At 35.1% G+C, this 20015-nt stretch overlaps 2 protein-coding genes and 1 long non-coding RNA gene across 3 annotated transcripts; 2 read left to right on the top strand and 1 right to left on the bottom strand.

Annotated features, from left to right (window-relative positions):
• Positions 1-11451, bottom strand: LOC142555360 (uncharacterized). The gene is made up of 7 exons (XM_075666189.1): positions 11323-11451; positions 10830-10915; positions 10676-10747; positions 10496-10596; positions 10000-10098; positions 466-605; positions 1-338 (listed from the first exon to the last, which is right to left on the bottom strand). Exons 2-7 carry the CDS (start codon positions 10872-10874, stop codon positions 232-234), a joined length of 564 nt encoding a protein of 187 aa, XP_075522304.1. The 5' UTR covers positions 10875-10915; positions 11323-11451; the 3' UTR covers positions 1-231.
• Positions 612-8923, top strand: LOC142555361 (uncharacterized). Its single transcript, XR_012822388.1, has 2 exons — positions 612-1301; positions 7845-8923. It is a non-coding gene; the product is annotated as an uncharacterized LOC142555361 (long non-coding RNA).
• A 7104-nt stretch (positions 11452-18555) lies between the features above and the next one.
• LOC142555359 (E3 ubiquitin-protein ligase RHA2A-like) lies at positions 18556-19300 on the top strand. The gene has a single exon (XM_075666188.1). It carries the CDS (start codon positions 18624-18626, stop codon positions 19134-19136), a length of 513 nt encoding a protein of 170 aa, XP_075522303.1. The 5' UTR covers positions 18556-18623; the 3' UTR covers positions 19137-19300.
• The last annotated feature ends 715 nt before the right edge of the window (positions 19301-20015 follow it).

The raw sequence follows: 20015 nt of genomic DNA, 5'->3' as shown, positions 1-20015 counted from the left end.
GTTCATCTATAAACATGCAACGTACAAATTTAACACAAATAAGGTTTTCAACGGATAGCAGTGGCATTATACAGTTCCACGCAAAGAAATTTTGTGATCCAACTACTCGTGATAACTTGTGCTTAACATTAACAAATCGTTGTATCCCACTTTGATCTTTCAACCATTTTTTTTTACACAAATTCGAATTAGAATTCTCTAAATGTATAATTGTTTGTTTAGGAGGACATATTAGGTCGGTTTCCTCTTCCTGCCAAGAACTGGAGCGACCTCAAATCTTGGCCCGCCCACCCGCCACTTCTTAAATGCAGCTATTGAAGATTGACCAGCCTCATACACTTGATAATGAGCAAACATGCAAACGTGTAAAGATAAAATCCTTTTATTTAAAATAGAACAAGAAAATAAGTCTTCACCGCACTTAAAATACGCTCATATGAATCGACAAAGATTTGATGAACTCACATTTGGCTTCTTCATTAGTTAGAAGTGTCATGTATTTGGGAGCCGCTGCCAATGTTAAAGTATGTGCCTTGATCAAGACTTCCTTGTATCTTGTTCGAAATGCAATGAGAAGAAATGGCCCAATGGTTTTGTCACCAACACTGGTCATCATTAGACGTCAAGCTTAGATAAACTTCTAGCCTCTAAAGTTTTGCAATTCGTAAGTATGAACAGTTCTAAGAATTTTCTTTCTTCACATAACTCTCTATTCTATTACCCACTATTAAAATTTCTGGCATGCCATAAGCACAAGACATAGAAATCCTTGTCTGTAAATCAGTACTTTAATGGGAAAAAAACAAAAACAAAAAAAAAACCACCTAAAGGCTTAGCAACCGAACTTCAATTTGGAGGGACTCTAGTTACAATATTCTGTAATAAAAATAAAAGCCACTAATCGTACTCTTGAGATTACCAGAAAATGCGCTTTTCCGTCGGAAAAACTGACAAGAAGCATAAAATTGATCATCAGGGGAAGCGGTATAATAAAATCAAAAAGCATTACTGATCCATGGCACGGACAAGCTAAGGTTCGTTAGATTTAGCATCAACATTTTTTTGTGGGCAGGACAAATATCACAAAATAAGAAAGTATCTTGCCTTAAAGAGCATTAAAAATACACTAATAAAGGCAATCTGGACAAAAACTTCTCAAAAAACAGCATAATCAGCGCAATCCCGACAAAGGCGAAGCCAAAAAGGATCGATAAAGGAGGATTTCAAAAGGGATCAAGGCATCAACCCAAGTTTATGATCTAAGAAAGAATAGGAGGAGGAAGCAGCATACCAACTCAAAGGTAAAATTAGGGAAACACCAGTTACTTTGGTTAGTTTTTTTTCATATGCTGCTTCTTTTCCTTCAGAACACATTTTTTGGAATGTCTCTTTTGTTGGAATTTTGGTGCTTAATGAATGAAAATTAAGCAAATAAATCAATGTGTTTGATTTGGAAAAATTCGAAACGAAGAACGAAGCTTAATGAACGAATATTAAGTTCGATGGTTCTGAATAAAACTCGAGAAGAGTTCATCAAATGTTGAAAGAAACTTAAACGAGTAGTCAGAACGTGTAAGAGACGAAAATCGAAGAAAAGAAAAGAAAAAAAATTTTAATTTAACGTTAACAGTAGCATGCGCGCAGGTGCAGCGCGCTTGCCAGTGGCAAGGCGCGCACCTGCGCGCGGGGTGCGCCCGCCTGCCAGTAGCAGGCGCGCGGCCGCGCACGTGCCTGCAGAGCGCTGCCGAGAGTGCTCGGCAGCGCGTGCGCCCGGGCGTCTGGGCGCGCCCCTTCGTGCTGTTTCACGTCCCTTCGACTTTTTCTGGCATTTTTTCATTTCTTTGGCATTGTTTGATGATTGTGATCAGTTACAATGGCCAAGGGACCCCCCCTATGAATGAAAGATCATGTCTTTTACATGAAAAACATTAAATGATTGATTATTTGAAAATCAAAAACACATTTTACATATCATATGCATATTGTCTTCTTCCTTCTTCAACAAGAGAGAGTTTCCTCATTTTCTTTGTGATAGAACTTGAATATTTGAGTGCTCATTATTCAAGTGTTGTAGTTGTATCTTGGGAGAAGATTGCCACATCCTCTAGCACATTGTGATGTGCAAATTCTTCTTAAGGAGAAAGTGTTCAACACTTGCCTCTAAAAAGCCATCCTTTGTTTTCTTCTTGCTTTCCTCTCATATTTGAATACCACAAACAACAATCTTAAGAAGAATTTTGATTTTTGATCATTTGCAAGAAGAATATCAATGTCATCAACATCTACAACACCACATGCAACCATTGCACAAGGAGAGAAACCGGAGAAGTTTTCTGGTGCGGACTTCAAAAGATGGCAACAAAAGATGCTTTTCTATCTCACAACCTTGAGTTTGTCAAGGTTCTTAAAGGAAGATCCTCCCACCGTTGCTGAAAACGAGACAGATACCAACATGAGGGTCGCTTTGGATGCATGGAACCAAAGTGATTTCTTGTGCAAGAACTACATCCTCAATGGACTTGACAATGCATTATACAATGTGTATTGTCAAGTCAAGACTGCCAAGGAACTTCGGGAAATGCTTGATAAGAAATACAGGGCGGTGGATGCAGGTTTGAAGAAGTTCATTGTTGGGAGATTTTTGGACTACAAGATGGTGGACTCAAAATTTGTGATGAGTCAAATGCAAAAACTACAATTTTTCTTGCACGAGATTCATGCGGAAGGAATGAGTTTAAGCGAATCTTTCCAAGTTGCTGCGTTGATCGAGAAACTCCCTCCATTGTGAAAGGATTTCAAGAATTATTTGAAGCACAAAAGAAAGGAGATGGGATTGGAGGATCTCATTGTGAGATTGAGGATAGAAGAGGACAACAAGAGTACCGAGGCCAAGGCAAGTAAAATGGCAGCAAGGGTGAACATTGTTGAATCAAGTTTTCAAGGGAAGAAGAGAAAGTTTGAGAAGCAACCACAACAAGGCCAACAACCACCAAACAAGAAGAAGTTCAAAGACACTTGTTATAACTGCAGAAAACCAAATCACATGGCTAAGGATTGTAGGAGGCCAAAGAAGGGAAATCCTCAAGCCAACGTAATTCAAGAAAGGTCGGTACCATTTGATTTTTCTCAACTTGATTTGTCTGCAGTTATTTTGGAAACAAACTTGGTTGAAAACTCCAATGAGTGGTGGGTTGATACTGGAGCAACTCGACACATATGCTCCAACAAAGAGATGTTCCCCACATACACTCCATCGACCGGGAGAAAACTATACATGGGGAACTCCGCAACATCTAAGGTGGTGGGCACCGGAAATGTGGTATTGAAGATGACATCGGGTTTGGAAGTAACCCTTGTTGATGCACTTCATGTATCGGACATAGGAAAGAACCTCGTGTCGGGGTCTCTGTTGGTCAAACATGGGTTTAGACTAGTATTTAAGTCTAACAAGTTTGTATTGACTAAGGATGGTCATTTTATTGGAAAAGGATATCTCGATGAGAACCTTTTCAAGTTGAATGTAATGGCTATACGCCAAAATGTTGTTGAAAGTAATAAAGACAAAAGTTCTATTTACTTGCTTGAGTGTTCTCATTTATGGCATGTTCGTTTAGGACACGTAAATTTTAATACCTTGCAACGTTTAATGAAACTTGAATTATTGCCTAAAATAACGTCGATCCAACAAAAAAATGCGAGATATGTGTTAAAGCAAAAATGACCAAAGCGCCTTACCACTCGATTGAAAGATGTACAACTTCTCTAGAACTAATACACACCGATCTTGGTGATTTAAAGTTTGTACAAACTAGAGGAGGGAAAAGATACTACGTGACATTCATTGATGATAATACAAGATACTGTTACGTTTATCTTTTGAGGTCAAAAGATGAAGCTCTTGAAGCATTCAAATATTATAAGACCGAAGTTGAGAATCAACTAGGCAAACAAATAAAGAGGGTTCGAAGCGACAGAGAGGGCGAATACGGAGCACCGTTTGATGAATTCTGCACATATGTGGGTATAATTCGTGAAACGACTGCTCCTTATTCACCACAATCGAATGGCATTGCCGAAAGAATCGAACTCTGAAAGATATGATGAATGCTATGTTAATAAGTTCAGGACTACCCCAAAACTTGTGGGGGGAAGCAATACTATCGGCTAATCACATCCTGAACAAGATACCCCACAAAAAAAATGACAAGTCACCTTATGAATTGTGGAAAGGTCACAAACCTTCCTACAAGTATCTCTAAGTGTGGGGGTATCTAGCTAAGGTTGAAATACCAAAGCCTAAACAAGAGCGAATTGGACCAAAGACGGTCGACTGCATATTCATTGGATATGCACATAATAATAATGCCTATAGGTTTATAGTGCACAAATCTGAAAATACAGAAATGAATACGGGCATGACAATTGAGTCAAGAAATGCAGTATTCTTTGAAAACATATTTCCTTGTAAAGAAAGGAAAGAAAATGGTTCTAGCAAGCGAAAACTTGAGATGGAGCTTGAAGGTCAAGTACCTACACATAATCCAACTCTAAATGAAAATGCTATACCATTGGAAGGCTCTTCAAAAGAGCAAGAGCCAAGAAGAAGCAAAAGGACTAGAATCTCAAAGTCCTTTGGTCCAGACTTCCATACTTTTATGTTGAAAAATGAACCAAAGAACATACAAGATGCTCTGGCTAGCCCTGAAGCTCCTTACTGGAAAGAAGCCATCAACTCTGAAATGGATTCTATTTTGCAAATTCATACTTGGGAACTAGTGGATCTTCCACCAGGTACCAAGCCATTGGGATGCAAATGGATATTGAAAAAGAAAATGAGAGTTGATGGAAGTATTGAAAAATACAAAGCCAGGCTTGTGGCCAAAGGCTATAGACAAAGAGAAGGTCATGATTTCTTCGACACGTATTCACCAGTTTCAAGAATAACATCCATTCGTGTGCTCATTGCTATTGCAGCTTTGCATAACCTTGAGTTACATCAAATGGATGTTAAAACAGCATTCTTAAATGGTGAACTTGAAGAAGAAATATATATGGAGCAACCTGAAGGCTTCATTGTTAAAGGACAAGAAAGAAAGGTCTGTCGTTTAATTAAGTCACTATACGGACTTAAACAAGCGCCCAAGCAGTGGCAAGAAAAATTTGACAAGGTAGTATTGTCAAATGGATTTAAGATTAATGAGTGCGACAAATGTGTTTACATTAAAGGCACTCGAGAATCTTATGTGATGGTATGTCTATATGTGGATGACATGCTAATAATGGGGAATAACCAAGAGTTGATTAAGGATACAAAGAAAATGCTGACAAAACATTTTGATATGAAAGATATGGGTATTGCTGATGTAATTCTAGAGATTAAAATCTTTAGAACTCCAGAAGCAATAGTCCTATCTCAATCTCATTATGTTGAAACAGTGTTAAAAAGTTTAACGCTTATGACTCTACCCCAGTAAAAACGCCTTTAGACGTGAATGTCCATTTGGCGAAGAATCGTGGAGAACCAGTTTCTTAACTGGAATACTCCAAAATTATTGGAAGCCTTATGTACATCACTAATTGTACTAGACCTGACATCGCTTGTGCGATTAACAAGTTAAGTCGGTTTACAAGTAATCCTAGTGATGCACACTGGAAGGCGTTGACAAGGGAGCTTAGATATTTAAAGCACACCTTAGAATATGGACTAAATTACACAAGGTATCCTGCAGTACTTGAAGGATACTGTGATGCAAATTGGATTTCTGATACCAATGACTCCAAATCCACCAGCGGCTATGTATTTAGCATTGGTGGAGGAGCAGTCTCTTGGAGGTCATCAAAACAAACTTGCATTGCTAGATCCACTATGGAATCGGAGTTCATAGCGCTAGATAAAGCTGCAGAAGAAGCTGAATGGCTTCGCAACTTTTTAGAGGACATTCCATGTTGGACAAGTCCAGTGCCAGCAATCTTAATACATTGCGACAGTCAGTCAGTAATTGCAAGGGCACAAAAGAATATGTACAATGGCAAGTCTCGACACATTCGTCGAAGACATAATACTGTGCGACAGTTGATCTCTAATGGAGTTATATCTGTTGATTATATCAAATCAAAGGATAACTTAGCGGATCCGCTTACAAAAGCATTAAATAGAGATCAAATGTACTGTCTGTCAAGAGGAATGGGTTTAAAACCTACCAAATAAAGTTTTCATAGTGGCAACCCAACCTTGTAGATTGGAGATCCCAAGATCTTGGTTCAATGGGACAACTAAATTATGAGAACTTGAGGAATCACTCCACATTCCTAAGACGATGAGTGAAGTTGCCTACAAAGGTAGTGAGGTTAAGTATTATACTTTTAATGATTCCGTAGCTTACAAAAGCGGGGTAAGTAGGATACCCTTTTACAAGGAGATCACCTATGTACGTGTGAGGACGGGCCGCCTCAATGAAACACGTATGAAGCCAATATGTGTTCCATGGCCAAAACGGACACAATCGATAAAACAAAATGGAAATGGAAGAAAGGTTATCATGTGGTACAGTTGTCTGGGTTTACATGAACCGCCAAGAAGTTCAAGACATCACGTTCACTTCGTGGCCTAGTAAATCCGATTATATTCCACTAAGGCAGGTTCAAAGCCAAAAGATACCTCTCCTGATGTGATAATTTTTCGTATATACTCTCTCTTATGCATCACGAGCATTCATGCATTAATTTCATTCATGTGGCGGATTGTTGGAATTTTGGTGCTTAATGAATGAAAATTAAGCAAATAAATCAATGTGTTTGATTTGGAAAAATTCGAAACGAAGAACGAAACTTAATGAACGAATATTAAGTTCGATGGTTTTGAATAAAACTCGAGAAGAGTTCATCAAATGTTGAAATAAACTTAAACGAGTAGTCGAAACGTGTAAGGGACGAAAACCGAAGAAAAGAAAAGAAAAAAAAATTAAATTAACGTGAACAGTAGCCGGCGCGCGAGTGCGCGCCGAGAGCTCTTGGCAGGTGCTGCCGAGCGCTGCCGAAAGCGCTCGGCAGCGCGTCCGCCCGGGCGTCTGTGCGCGCCCCTTCGTGCTGTTTCGCGTCCCTTCGACTTTTTCTGACATTTTTCATTTCTTTGGCATTGTTTGATGATTGTGATCAGTTACAATGGCCAAAGGACACCCCCTATAAATGAAAGATCGTGTCTTTTACATGAAAAACATTAAATGATTGATTATTTGAAAATCAAAAACACATTTTACATAACATATGCATATTGTCTTCTTCCTTCTTCAACAAGAGAGAGTTTCCTCATTTTCTTTGTGATAGAACTTGAATATTTGAGTGCTCATTATTCAAGTGTTGTAGTTGTATCTTGGGAGAAGATTGCCACATCCTCTAGCACATTGTGAGGGGCAAATTCTTCTTAAGGAGAAAGTGTTCAACACTTGTCTCTACAAAACCATTCCTTTATTTTCTTCTTGCTTTCCTCTCATATTTGAATACCACAAACAACATCTTTTTAGTGTGGGTGTTACTCAGTTATTTTGGTTTCATGACTAAGCTGCAGAATTTTATCCAAAATTTTGTTGATTGATGAGTTTGAAAAAAACAGTTTGGTTCTCAATTCGGCCACTGAACAAACCAATTGCAAAATGCTAGGTGAAATTGTTGGGGTGATTATATGTCTTCTATGATGTTTTGTGCATTTGCAGGATCCAAAATCTCATGAAAGAAATTTTTGTTGGGGATAGTTGCCTATATAATAATTTTTGGGCATAAGCCATAAACAAATCTGGAAATCAAATTTCAGGAACATATGTTTAACTGGCCTGTTTGTTTTACAACAGAAGACAAAAGCCCATTCATTATTACAGAAAGGACAAGGGGAAAAAGTTTAAAAGGATGTTTTTTGGCATGGGAATGAAGAAATGAAGTGGCACAATTGTCGTGAAATTCATTCCCAAGATGCAAGACAAGACGTACACACAATCCTAGTAAGGTACATTACACCATGAACTGATGAGTGTAAAATAGAGGTGCAGATCATCCTAGTAGACTGCACCTACTTAAGTTTGACTCAAAAGAAAACCCACTACTCAAGCTCAACTCAAAAGAGAATCCACTACTCGAGCTCGATCAAGTAGAGATTTTTCCAGAACTGTGATCAGCACAAGTAATTTATTAGTGACTCTAGCTCGAGCTGGATAACATTGGTTTTCTCAACACCAATCAAGCTTGAACCGAGTTTCTGCTAGAGCTCAAGTTCAACTTGATTGCATGATAAGTGTAATTTTACACTTGGATTTTCGATGTTTTTAACTTAGATTTACGCTAGTTTTAGAGCAGAATTATGTGTTTGGTATTTGTTGTTGTGTCGTGCAGGAATTTAGATAACATGCATTTTTATTGTACAAAAAAAGGTGGAAGTGAACAAAGATGGAGGGAAGAGCACGAGAAAAGGAAAAAAATCAAAGTTTAGGCGCGTTAAAGGATTTTATTCAAAAGCTAAACGCCTCAGCACCCGTGTGTCAAAAATTAAGGCGCCTCAGTGCTTGATGACGTGAGTAACAAGGAAACTTTGGACTCTAGGGTTTAAAATGAGAACCCTATAAGATTTTAGGGCATTTGGGAACACATTCTAAAGAGAGAACAAAAGACAAAGCCGAGAGAAAACATCGAGAGCGAGGAAATCTTGGTACGAAGGCGGAGAGTGCGACATCTAGGGACGGAGAAGCATCTTCTACTTTCGTTCTTATTCTTCATTTCTCCTATATTTTTAGTTTTGATGTTTATATTGAAAAACATTATTTGTTTTGTTTTCAAATTCGTCATGAACTAAACTTAACTTCTAGGGAAACAACGTAGTCTGATTTGAATCTACTTATCGACTATTTTGATTTATATATTTGAAATCTTCTTCAAATAATTTGTGTTATCCTAGTTTTAACGCCCTCAATTCATCGGTCATAGTTTGATTGTTATAATAATCGTAAATCGTGATCTATCACTCAGGATAGAGGATCTAAATATGATCATAGGAAAACATGTCGTGGGTATTTATATAGTTCGGAAGGCATATAACATCATCGAAGGCAATTAACGAACAATTGTATGCATCTATCATTGATGTTAGAATTTTGTTAGGGATATCGAAATCAATATTAAATGGTAAATTATATATGTTGCTTGTAAAAAGAAATAGAAACAATTAAGTGCATGTGACTAATAAACGACATGAATTTAAGAGTATAGATTTCAATAGGAAACTAACATAATGGATAGCCAAGTAAAATTGAACATCTAAATTCATTCTCCCCTGGAACTCTCGACGTTAACCTTTGCACAAATTTAGTTTGATTTTTAATTAATTGATCCAAACCCATCTTTGAATTTTTAGATAAAGTTAAGGCTATTCTAATTACAGTACTTGATATATTTCTCGGGGGAACATATATTAAAACTTAACATCGTGTTCCTGCAAGCAAAAATCACGCAACACTGCATAATTGTATGCTCATGAAAAAATCCTTTTACTATAAAATTCATAAAATTAATTGTAAAAAATTGAATCAGGAGTAAAATAGTGGTTTGCATAATATTAAAAATATAAATAACTAAAAATTAATTAGCTTGAGTAATTAAGCGTGAGGAAACTTAAGCTTGAGCTCAGTAAAATTCGAGCCCGAGCCGACTTGTTAATACTGCGAAAAAGCAGGATGGTGCATAGCAAACAAGGCTTGTTAATTACTTTTGTTCGACAGAGTTAAAAAAACTGCTTCCACATACTCAATGTACTCTTGAAAGCTCATTTGGGATGCTGTCTTTAAAAAGTTAACTTGAGATAAAAATAATAAGAAGAAGAATTGGGTATAATTAGTTTCCCAAGGGCGTGTCTAATTCTTGTAACTTTAAGTATCCCAGTAGGTCAAAGAATTTGTTGAAAAAGAAATATTGAAACCCGAATGATAGTAAAAAAATGCAAAGGGACCAGAAGGAACTTACAGCGGTGCAATCTTGCAACCTAGTGAATAAAAATAAGGACACCGACTTCTGAGATCCACATGAGCAGCATCCGCCCCTATTTCTTCCCTTGTTTTGGATCTGAACGGAAAAAAAAAACAAGAACAACAAATCAACAAACACAAAATACCAAAAAAATAAATAACATAAACAAGCTAAAACAAAATTGACAATGGAACTTTAATACATAGTATAATATTTATAATGGGCTGATTTAAAATCGTTATAACTATCAAATGAATGGAGGAGAAAGCACGGTAATTAAACTCTATCGAGCTTTCATAAATTTTCAAAAGCTTTCATGTCTTGTGCTATATAGTTCCTGAAAAAAATTGATTTAGTTAGAGTTTCTATTGCTCACAATCTCATTAAGATGGAACCAAACAAGCAACTCTTTTATATAAAAACAAGAATCCCCTTTAGTTTATCAAGAATATAGATATGGTATAAAGCACAAACTTGATAAAAACGATATTACTCTTTGTTAAAAGATGGAGGAACCCTAATGGATATAAGATCTCTCAAATACAGTTCGCGGACAAGCCAAAAAGGCAGTTCTACTCGGGAAGCAGCTTCGACCTGACATCGAGGAAATACGGAACTTAAAAAATTAGATGAAGTGCCGGTATTGTTATCACCACATTTAAGAAAGATATACCTTATTAGTGCAGTCACTCGAATCAAAAAGCCCAACTCCATTTGCATCATGTTGAAATACAGATGGAACAAGCTAAAATGAGAGACAAACAGAACAAAAGCATTAAGTCATCACCAAAACTTTTCAGGTTTAAAAAGATTCAGTTTATGTTTACCTCTTCTTCAGCCAATATATCATCAACATCATAATAACTTGCCATTCAGAGAAAAAGTATCCGCCCTCAGTAACTAAAAAGTTTATCTACAGACGGCCAAAAAACTTGTGAAGCCGGTGTGAACGCGGCAATAAACATTCCTTCAATGCATCGATGTGCAGTAGTATATATAACGCATAATGTATGTTTTAAAAGAATGCACCAAAAAAATCCAAATTTATACAGCACAAAGATCTGTTCTAAAAAGCACGAAAAATATGGGTTAAAGTAAACAACAATCCCAACAATTAGGAATTAAAATTCAACAACAAAATCACAAAATTCAATTGATTTCTGAAAAAAAGAACAGAAGCATAATAAAATGACTAATTATAGCTCGGAAAAAAGGGGGGACAAAACAAATCTCATGCCTAATGTGACTTTATCTTTTGCATAAATCGTACTCTTGAAAATTTCTTCAGTAAAATTAAATTTACATACATCAAAAATATACCTGCAATGCCTCGTAGAAGCAGGAGGAGAGAAACAGAACGTCGTCCGCGGTGGCGGATGGTGTTGTGACGGTTGTGCGTAGTTAGGTGGTGTCAGAAATTGTCGATGAGCAAAAGTGTGTTGCTTGAAGTTTAAAAAGAAATCGAGCGCGGTATTTGAGTTGTCGGGCTTGCGGGCTATTCATGGAATTTTAGATGGGCCTTGAAATGTAAATTGGGTTCATTATATGGCCTTTTTACTTATGAAAGCGCAGTAATTTGAGTGGACCAATTACAATGGATAAGGGAATTGAATTAAAGGTTGCATTTGATTTAAATTTCAATTGCGTTCAAATGTTTTGTTTAGCTGATCTCATATGATACTACGTAAGGATGACAATGGAATACTGCATAAAACCCGCTCTGTTTAAAACGAGTCCAAGCCCGATCAAACGGGTCCAGGTCCGGGTCAGTTCTCGGGTTTGCCTAAACACATCCCGAACCCGCCCAGTATATCTATATCATTGTCATTATTATTGTATATATATATATAGATAAATATCATACTAATAATGGCGGTAACAAGTTGGATCCGTCGGGTTTAACACGGGTTCGAGACAGGATAGGTCCAAAAAACAGGTTGGGCGTCATGGGTCTAGACTTTTTTTGACGGGATGGGTTTCGGGTTTGGTCAAACTCGTCTTATTATCATCTCTGCTATTAATACCTCAGTTCTCTAATTTAAGACCTAATTGTTACGAACTGGATCAACATAATATATATTTCATTTTTTTGACTTTCAAAATTGAATTTTAAACTGTTAACATATAATGCAAAGTACTCGTGCATTTCACAAATTAAAATTCAGAGTACTACTACGTTATACTCATACCACAATCTTAACTCGTTAATGTATATATTGTTGGATTTATATTTTTAATCAATCTTACAGCTGAAATTGGATTGAAATAATTGATACTTTTAAAATTTATAAATGTAATATTTAATCTTGACTCTGACAGATCATCCATGAACGTGCAAAATTAAAATATTTTAGAATTTGACAAATAAAATAAGTTATATATATGTATATATGTTTTGATTTAGTATCACAGTTTTCAAATATTGTCTACCAATTGTGCTCGCATATGTGACCGCCTTTGAGGTGACAACACTTAGTAGATGTGATGAAACATATAAAAATTGTAATACATCACGTAACTGTAATCTCAACAATAGACACAAAAATGATCGTAATTGATAGAGATCATATCAAAACTGGTATTATCACTATCGATATAAATTTTACATCAAATTCAAATCCCATGCATTAAAAAATGGGATGTTATTCATGAAATTTCACATGGAATATTTTTGGTATAATAATCTATATTATATGTTACTAAAAAATTAATTGATTAATATGAATAATTTGATATAACAGTAGAAATGTCTTCTTTTATTTCCAAATAAAATAAAAGCAGCAGCTAAATACACATTTTCTGACTTCTTTTGACTTTTTAAATAGGAAAAATTATAATTTTGATCATAGGTTCGTCTATTTGTGATTTCCGCTTATTGTATTTTTTGAAATTTTAGTTCCTTTTAGACATTGTGATGATGCATGTGACATGTCTCGTCGGAGTTATCAAGGAAAAAATGAATATATTTTCAAAAAATTGAAAGATAAATGTATGAATCTAAAATTTTACGAAACAAACAACCAAAATCAAAAAAAAAAAAAAAAAAAGACGAATAACACCAAAATATTAATTTTCCCTTCCAAATATTTTTTCCGAAAGAATTTTACAGTCCAAGTATCACGCTTTCTGAATTACACCCTTTGGAGAAAAAAAAGTATTTTTCAAAATAATTTATATCTAAACGTATATTGTGTTTCATCATTAAACCACTCCATTTATTTACAATAGACGAAGCAACGAATAAAAAAAACAAAAAAAGAAAATAGAAACCGTCACATTAATTGGGCCTATTTGGGCCCCATAATTAATTAATATTGCAACATGGGCCCGGCTCATAGTGGGAGTCATATACTGAATGTGGCCCATATATCAATATCTTCCACGTGCTGCCTTTTCCTCTCTTAATCAATCAGCCACCCACTAGATAATCTCTGCTACTAAAATTATATAGATTTTATTAATTTTATTTAATAAAAAAAACATTAACCAGTCCATTATTTATTAAAGCGAATGTCCGATTCAATAATAAAAAAATAGTCCATTCAACCAAGAACGAGGTGTTTCTTATTAAATTAAATAATTAAATATAAATATAATCTACCTATTTATCAAGGAATTTTACGATATAATTATGAAGCCAACCTAAATAATAGAGATGCGAAACATATAATATTTTTAACATTTTATATCATATGTAAAATAATAGTATTAATATTAAGCATACACGACAATAAACCAAATGTTAATACCTACTAATTTTAATAATCAATGCACGAGTAAAATACTAGTACGTGCAAAAATACATAAACTCAAACCCGACCCTGCCCAAACTCGACCCGGCCGAGTATTTATAATAGTTGGTTCGGACAGTGAAAATATTATCGACAAAATTTGATATCTGATCCGAACTATCCGAAACCCTAACAAGCTAAGCTATTATTGAAAAAGGACGACAAAAGATATTATCAAGGCAACTTCCTCGCATAGATATTTTATCGAGCAAGTCAGAAACCGTAATATCAAAGATTAGAGTATGCCAAAAATAACAAGTTCGAGTCCCTTTCCTGAAATTTCCCGAATGTTTCGGATACTTCTAGTAAATAAATTATTATTTAATATTTAAAATGTTGTCAAAATGTATTTGTAGTTAATATATTAATTTTTTTTAACTATGGGAAATATTTTTATGCGATGTTTTTATTGAATTATCTGAGAAAAATGTATTTATACTATACGATATTACTAAATTTGAGATGCTTATACTTAAACTTTGATGTAATTGTTAGCTTTTTATTTAATACAAAATTTACACTTTTTAGCAAGTTCAAGAAAATTTACAATTATTTTATTTAACATTTGTTATTATAAAATAGTCGGGTTTTTGTAATTTATCAACATATAAATCTAGCTGAATCTTATCTAAATATTATCCAAATTCAAGTGACGTATTATTCCTATTTAAAAATTATTTATGAAAATGAAAAAAAAATAATCTACATAACCTTTTGTTCTAATAAAGTATTAAAATTTCATAAAAATTCACGGGAGATCGTCTCACGGGTCAACTCATGATATTAATCTCCGAATTTATTCGACTTATGAAAAATATTACTTTGTTAGTAGTTCTTTTGTGAAACTCTATTGATTTTTATTCATGAAACGGGTCGATCCGGTCCATACATGAAGTGAAGAGTAATATTTTTAATATAAAATAATATTTTTCATGGGTCGAGTCAGATTGAATTTACGTCTCACAAAAACTGACAGTCTAGAAAGGATTTTTTTTTGGTTACTTTTTATGTCAAATGTACTACTTTTTATTATAATCATAAACTCGTCACACATATATAATTATTCCTAAAACTTTACTCAATAATATTTATTTTCATGTTTTTTTTGGGTTCGAGCTCGCCATTGCGAGCCACGGTACAAGGATATAGTTTATGATTGTGTTTAAAGTAGAGGTTGGAAAATCGAAAAATGAGCGCATGAGCTGATAATGGGTGGGGGGGGTATGGAAGCAACCAAGTTATTCAAATGCGAAGGTGGCATCAAGAGTCAAATCGATCCAAAAATAAAATGAGATTTTCGGATTCTATTAGCAACGTGAGCGGAGGCAAAAACTTCTTTAAAATAAAGTTGGACAGTAGCCTAAATTTGATCGTTGTCAACTTCGTGTTTCAACTTTCCTATCCCGCTGCTACATGTAATAGATCTAGTACTCAATTTTTCTCGGAGGATAGAAAACACGGTTTTCTTGAATTATTAAGCGAGTATTATGAAGGAAAACAGGAAAAAGATATATATGAATTAGTGATACCCCATGGATGGACCCACTAGAACTAGGCCCAAACCAGATTTGGGACCCCTGGTCCAATCCCAGCCGAAGTGGGAGGCCCATTATGGGCCCATGTATTTTTGTATAAACACCCAGGTTTGAGTGTCTAATTTATTCATTCACTGTATTATTTTTCAGCAGCACCCTTAGCTGCTCTCCACATATATATCCTCGGTCTTTGACTTGAGCGTCGGAGGAACTACGCCGGGACACCCTCCCGGCCCCCTTCTAACGGTCTTCTTCGCGATTTCAGGCTCATGACAAGTTCGAAACCTACGTCTGAACTAGTGTCACTTGCTGGAATCAGACCTTAAATTTTCAGCGAATATCAAACGAGGAAACTCATCGCCCATCAAGTATTGATGCTTGATGTCACTTAATTAAACTTCAATGGTTTGATTAGATTACTAAACCAAGGAAAAAAATATTCGGCTAATACGTCTTAATTGTTTGTTTTTCACATAAATTAAGAAAATCATTGAAAAAGTAAAGTTTATAAACAAACTTTTTATTTTATCTTTTTTAATTTATTAAAAAATAGTTTCATATTTTCCAATGCTCAATTAACAGGGACATATTAGTAAAACAAAAAATATAAATAATTGAGAAAGAGAGTATTAATGATAGATTATTTAAAAAAGGATTAAAATAATATATAAAAAATCCAATAAAATGATACGGATGGAAGCACCAATGGGGTGATGCAAATTGTGCAAGATGAAATTGGAACACTGAATCTAGTAGTTGTCATACATAATTGATGTCTTAACCTTGAAAATAAAGCATGTCTGTATATATATAAAATAGCAAGTCATTGAAATCATGACATTTGTGAATCAATCCTCAACCTGTCGACCAATAAATCAAGATATTAAATTTAGAACAATTTTTTGAAGCCAACTCAATTGTGTGTAGCTTACGATATGAATTGGACCACTCACGAGGTTGATCCAAGTGGAAAATTCGCCTTTTTATTTTTCCTGCTTGCTTCTGTTTTCACACGTCGCATGTTTTTCATCCCACGCAATCAACGTTGCCTTCTGCGCAAGGGCCGAGATTTTTCTCGAAAATTTTAATTTTTAGATTTTGATTTTAACTGAATTATAAATCACAGGTAATATTCCATAAACATGTATATCGTAACTCCGATTTTACCTTTTTTTTTTTTGGAATTTAGATATAGACATACGCACTATACAATTACATTAAGCGAGATACTCTTGTACTAACAGACATTTGTGCGATTTTGTGATATCGATTAATATAAAGTTCAAGTTCATTTGATTGTTCGAATGAATTTATGCTGGAAGTATTTCAAATCAACATCTTGCTAATGTACGTTGATACAATAATCTTACAATGGATTCGAAATTCATAAGGCTGCGTTTGGTAGGGGTGATAAGGTGTGTTTATGAATTTTTAACTCATCTCATCACATGTTTGGTACGATTTTTATTTAACCAAGTGAATTCCTCCTATGGATGATTAGGTTACATTAAATCACTCCTCACTCCCTATGATTATTTATCCTACTTTAATCTATCATATGTTTTCAATTTTATTATTCTCCTAAATCCAAACTCTCACCATCACTTCCCTCCACCGACCGCCGACCGCTCACCGACCACCCCCGCCGTCGGCCGCCGACCACCATCGGCAGTCGCCCGACGCCGCCGACCGCCGACCACCATCGGCAGTCGCCCGACGCCGCCGACTGCCGACCACCGCCTCACGCCGCCAACCGTCGACCGCCGCCGATCACCCCCTCCGACCCCCGCCGGCCGTCGCCCGACGTCGCCGGCCGACCACCACCGACGCAAAATTGGAATGACAATTTTTTCAATTCATCAAAAGATTATTATTTATCTCATTCTTAATAATCATACCAAACATAATATTATTTTATCATTATCTACTTTAATTATTTTTTTTTATCATTTTATAATTTTATCCTCCAACCAAACGTAGCCTAAATGACTTCAAATACTTCCATAAATATACAACCTTAAAGAGAAGTTTGGCTCCGAATGAAGTTTCAGTTTATTTTTTGTTTAAAATAAGTAATTTTAAAAGGACACTCAAGAATCCCTGTATATATTGTGAAATTTTCACAATAATTAAACTATGATGGGATAACCATCTATTCAGAAGTGGCTCGAGTAAAATGATAGTAAGAAAATAGTTCATGTGCAAGACGATATTACGTATTTATATTTATGAGAAGGGTCAGCTCAGTACATATCTACAATGAAAAGTAATAATTTGACATAAAAAATTATGTTTTTAATAAATTAAATCGTGTTAGAGATTCATCTCATCAACCTACTTTGTGAGACGATGTCATACGAGTTTTTGCGTGAAAGAAAAAAACACCTCCGAGATCAAAACTCGTTCATATGTGAATTAAAGTTGAAGTTCGAAAAAACTATGCTTCCCGTAGCAAGAAAGGATGTGTATAGAGCCTCGAACTTGAGATATAAGATCATATATAACGGGCGAGGAAGCTAATTTCAATATTTGCCCCTTAAGGAGAAGGGAATCTTGCGAGGATTGCTCCTCCCACGATGCTGCGGGTAAGCGGGTGGATCCAATGCTGAATCTCAGCGCGATGTAGTTCTGCCTGCACATTTTTTTCTTTTTAAATAATTCAGAATTTTAATTCTAAAATTAAATAAATAACAAAAAGCAATAAAAAAATAAAATAATTTAACAAAAAGTAATAACTAATCGGGAAGAAACTTGTATTTTTAAAAATTTATTTATTTTGTGCATTTTTTTAAACTTTAAAATTTTAATTATTGTGATTTAATTTATTTTATTCATGTTATTTTATTTTGTGTTTGAATATTCATATATTTAATTAAATATAAAATTAATATTTCAATATTAAAAAATAATATTTCAACATTATTTGTACAATATTATTTCATGATCGTGAAATCATGAAATAAAATTATCATCGTTAACGTCAACATAAAATGAAATTTACTTATCGTACCGACGTCTTTACACCGCTGAACATATGTTCTAACGGAGGACACTTGTTCTAACTTCATCGTGGCGACCTTTTCGACTTTTTAAAAAATAAATAAAATAAAATAAGAGGTGATGGAGATTGATGGATCAATAATTATATAAAAAATTAATTAAAATCAATATATTTACGTATTATGAAATATCCACCATTCAAACGAGAACCTATTTGTATATATATAGATATGTAGCTAGCCGCTTTTCTGTCAAGTATACACACACATCCACCCACACTACCTTTGGTAAATCTATGGGTTTACAGAACCAGCTGTCCGACCTGTCGTCGGAGTCGGTCCTCACATTGACGGTGGTGCTCATAGCCAACAGCGTACGTTATCTCCACACCCTTCTCTCTGCTATCTTGCACACATTCGGCCTCTTCTCTCCCCGCTTCGACCAGGATCGCCGCCATTTCGAGACCTCCATCTACGGTGGAGTCGTCGGTACCGGACTAGCTAGCCTTGTTCTCCTCTGCGACCAATTGAATCTGAACCAGGTCTGCTCATACACGAAGCGATCCGAAGACGATGCCGATCGGTTCGGTCCGGATTGCGTCGTGTGCCTTAACCGGCTGGGCGAAGGGGACAGGGTGCGCAGATTACCCTGCCTCCACGTCTTCCACAAGGATTGCTTCGACGGCTGGATGGAGCACCTCAACTTCAACTGCCCGCTCTGCCGTGAACCGCTGGTGTCCGAGGAGCGCGTGACCTGCACGCAGAGGCGCGTCGCCGATGATCTCTTCGCTTTTTTCCCAGTCCATTGATGGCGCGTCTTCGCGGCGCGTGAGGTTCCCAGGCTGTGATTATATTTGTTTTTTTGAAGTTTTGCCGGATGGTTTTTGAAGAGTTTATACTGAAGCTATGTTTTTTCTCCTTTATATATGTAAATGATAAAAAAATAATTATTAAATTGTAGTATTTCATCGATTATATTACATTTTAGTCATTATTTTTTTTTTTGAGAGAGTGTCGCAGAAACGAGAGGAGGTGGAGGTATATGAGTCCATTATCTTTTAATATATCCAACTCCATGTATATAATTATGCTCGTAATATTATAATTTTATATAGTAGTTAGACTTGTTTTTGTTTTTAACATTTCCAGCGTTCATGAGTTCAAGTAATTAAAACTATTTAAGTTATGGTATCTTTTATTTTGGGGTCAAGTTATTTCAATCATATCTTCCTATTCTTTATAAATATATATCAATTTTGACAAATTACAGAGTTTGATTATTACTTTTTATTATTCAACTATAGATTGTAATCTTATTGCCCTCGACCCATACCTCATTAATTGATGTGAAATGAAAACTTTCGACGATTTTGATATAGATTTTAATCTCTATAATTTTTTAAATTAGTATTATTATTATTATTCAAAATAAGAGGTATTGAAGTGTATTTATTCTGCATAAGTTATTTTGTTCAAATTTATTTTGAAAAAATTTAGTTGGTTTTTGCTTTTAAGATATTATTTATTTTAAAATTTATTATTTAAGTTATAAAATCATTAGAACACGTTTTATATAAGTTCATTTCACCCTTGTGTTAATATAATATTCTATGTATTTTTTTCTTAAGATTATACATATGGTCAAACAAAATTTCGTCCACTAAGAAATTTTTTTGGCCACGCCCCTG

Source organism: Primulina tabacum, chromosome 9 (genome assembly GCF_025594145.1).
Source record: "Primulina tabacum isolate GXHZ01 chromosome 9, ASM2559414v2, whole genome shotgun sequence".
Taxonomy (NCBI): domain Eukaryota; kingdom Viridiplantae; phylum Streptophyta; class Magnoliopsida; order Lamiales; family Gesneriaceae; genus Primulina; species Primulina tabacum.
The sequence above is the reverse complement of the archived record's forward strand: the minus strand, read 5'-3'. Positions and strand labels throughout refer to the sequence as shown.

Coding starts and splice junctions, on each gene's coding strand:
- LOC142555360 (XM_075666189.1), bottom strand. CDS start 10,874: ATGGCAAGTTATTATGATGTTGATGATATATTGGCTGAAGAAGAG. Junction 10,748..10,829: donor ATATATTGGCTGAAGAAGAG/GTAAACATAAAC, acceptor CTCTCATTTTAG/CTTGTTCCATCTGTATTTCA. Junction 606..9,999: donor GGTTGCAAGATTGCACCGCT/GTAAGTTCCTTC, acceptor AATGATGACCAG/TGTTGGTGACAAAACCATTG.
- LOC142555359 (XM_075666188.1), top strand. CDS start 18,624: ATGGGTTTACAGAACCAGCTGTCCGACCTGTCGTCGGAGTCGGTCCTC.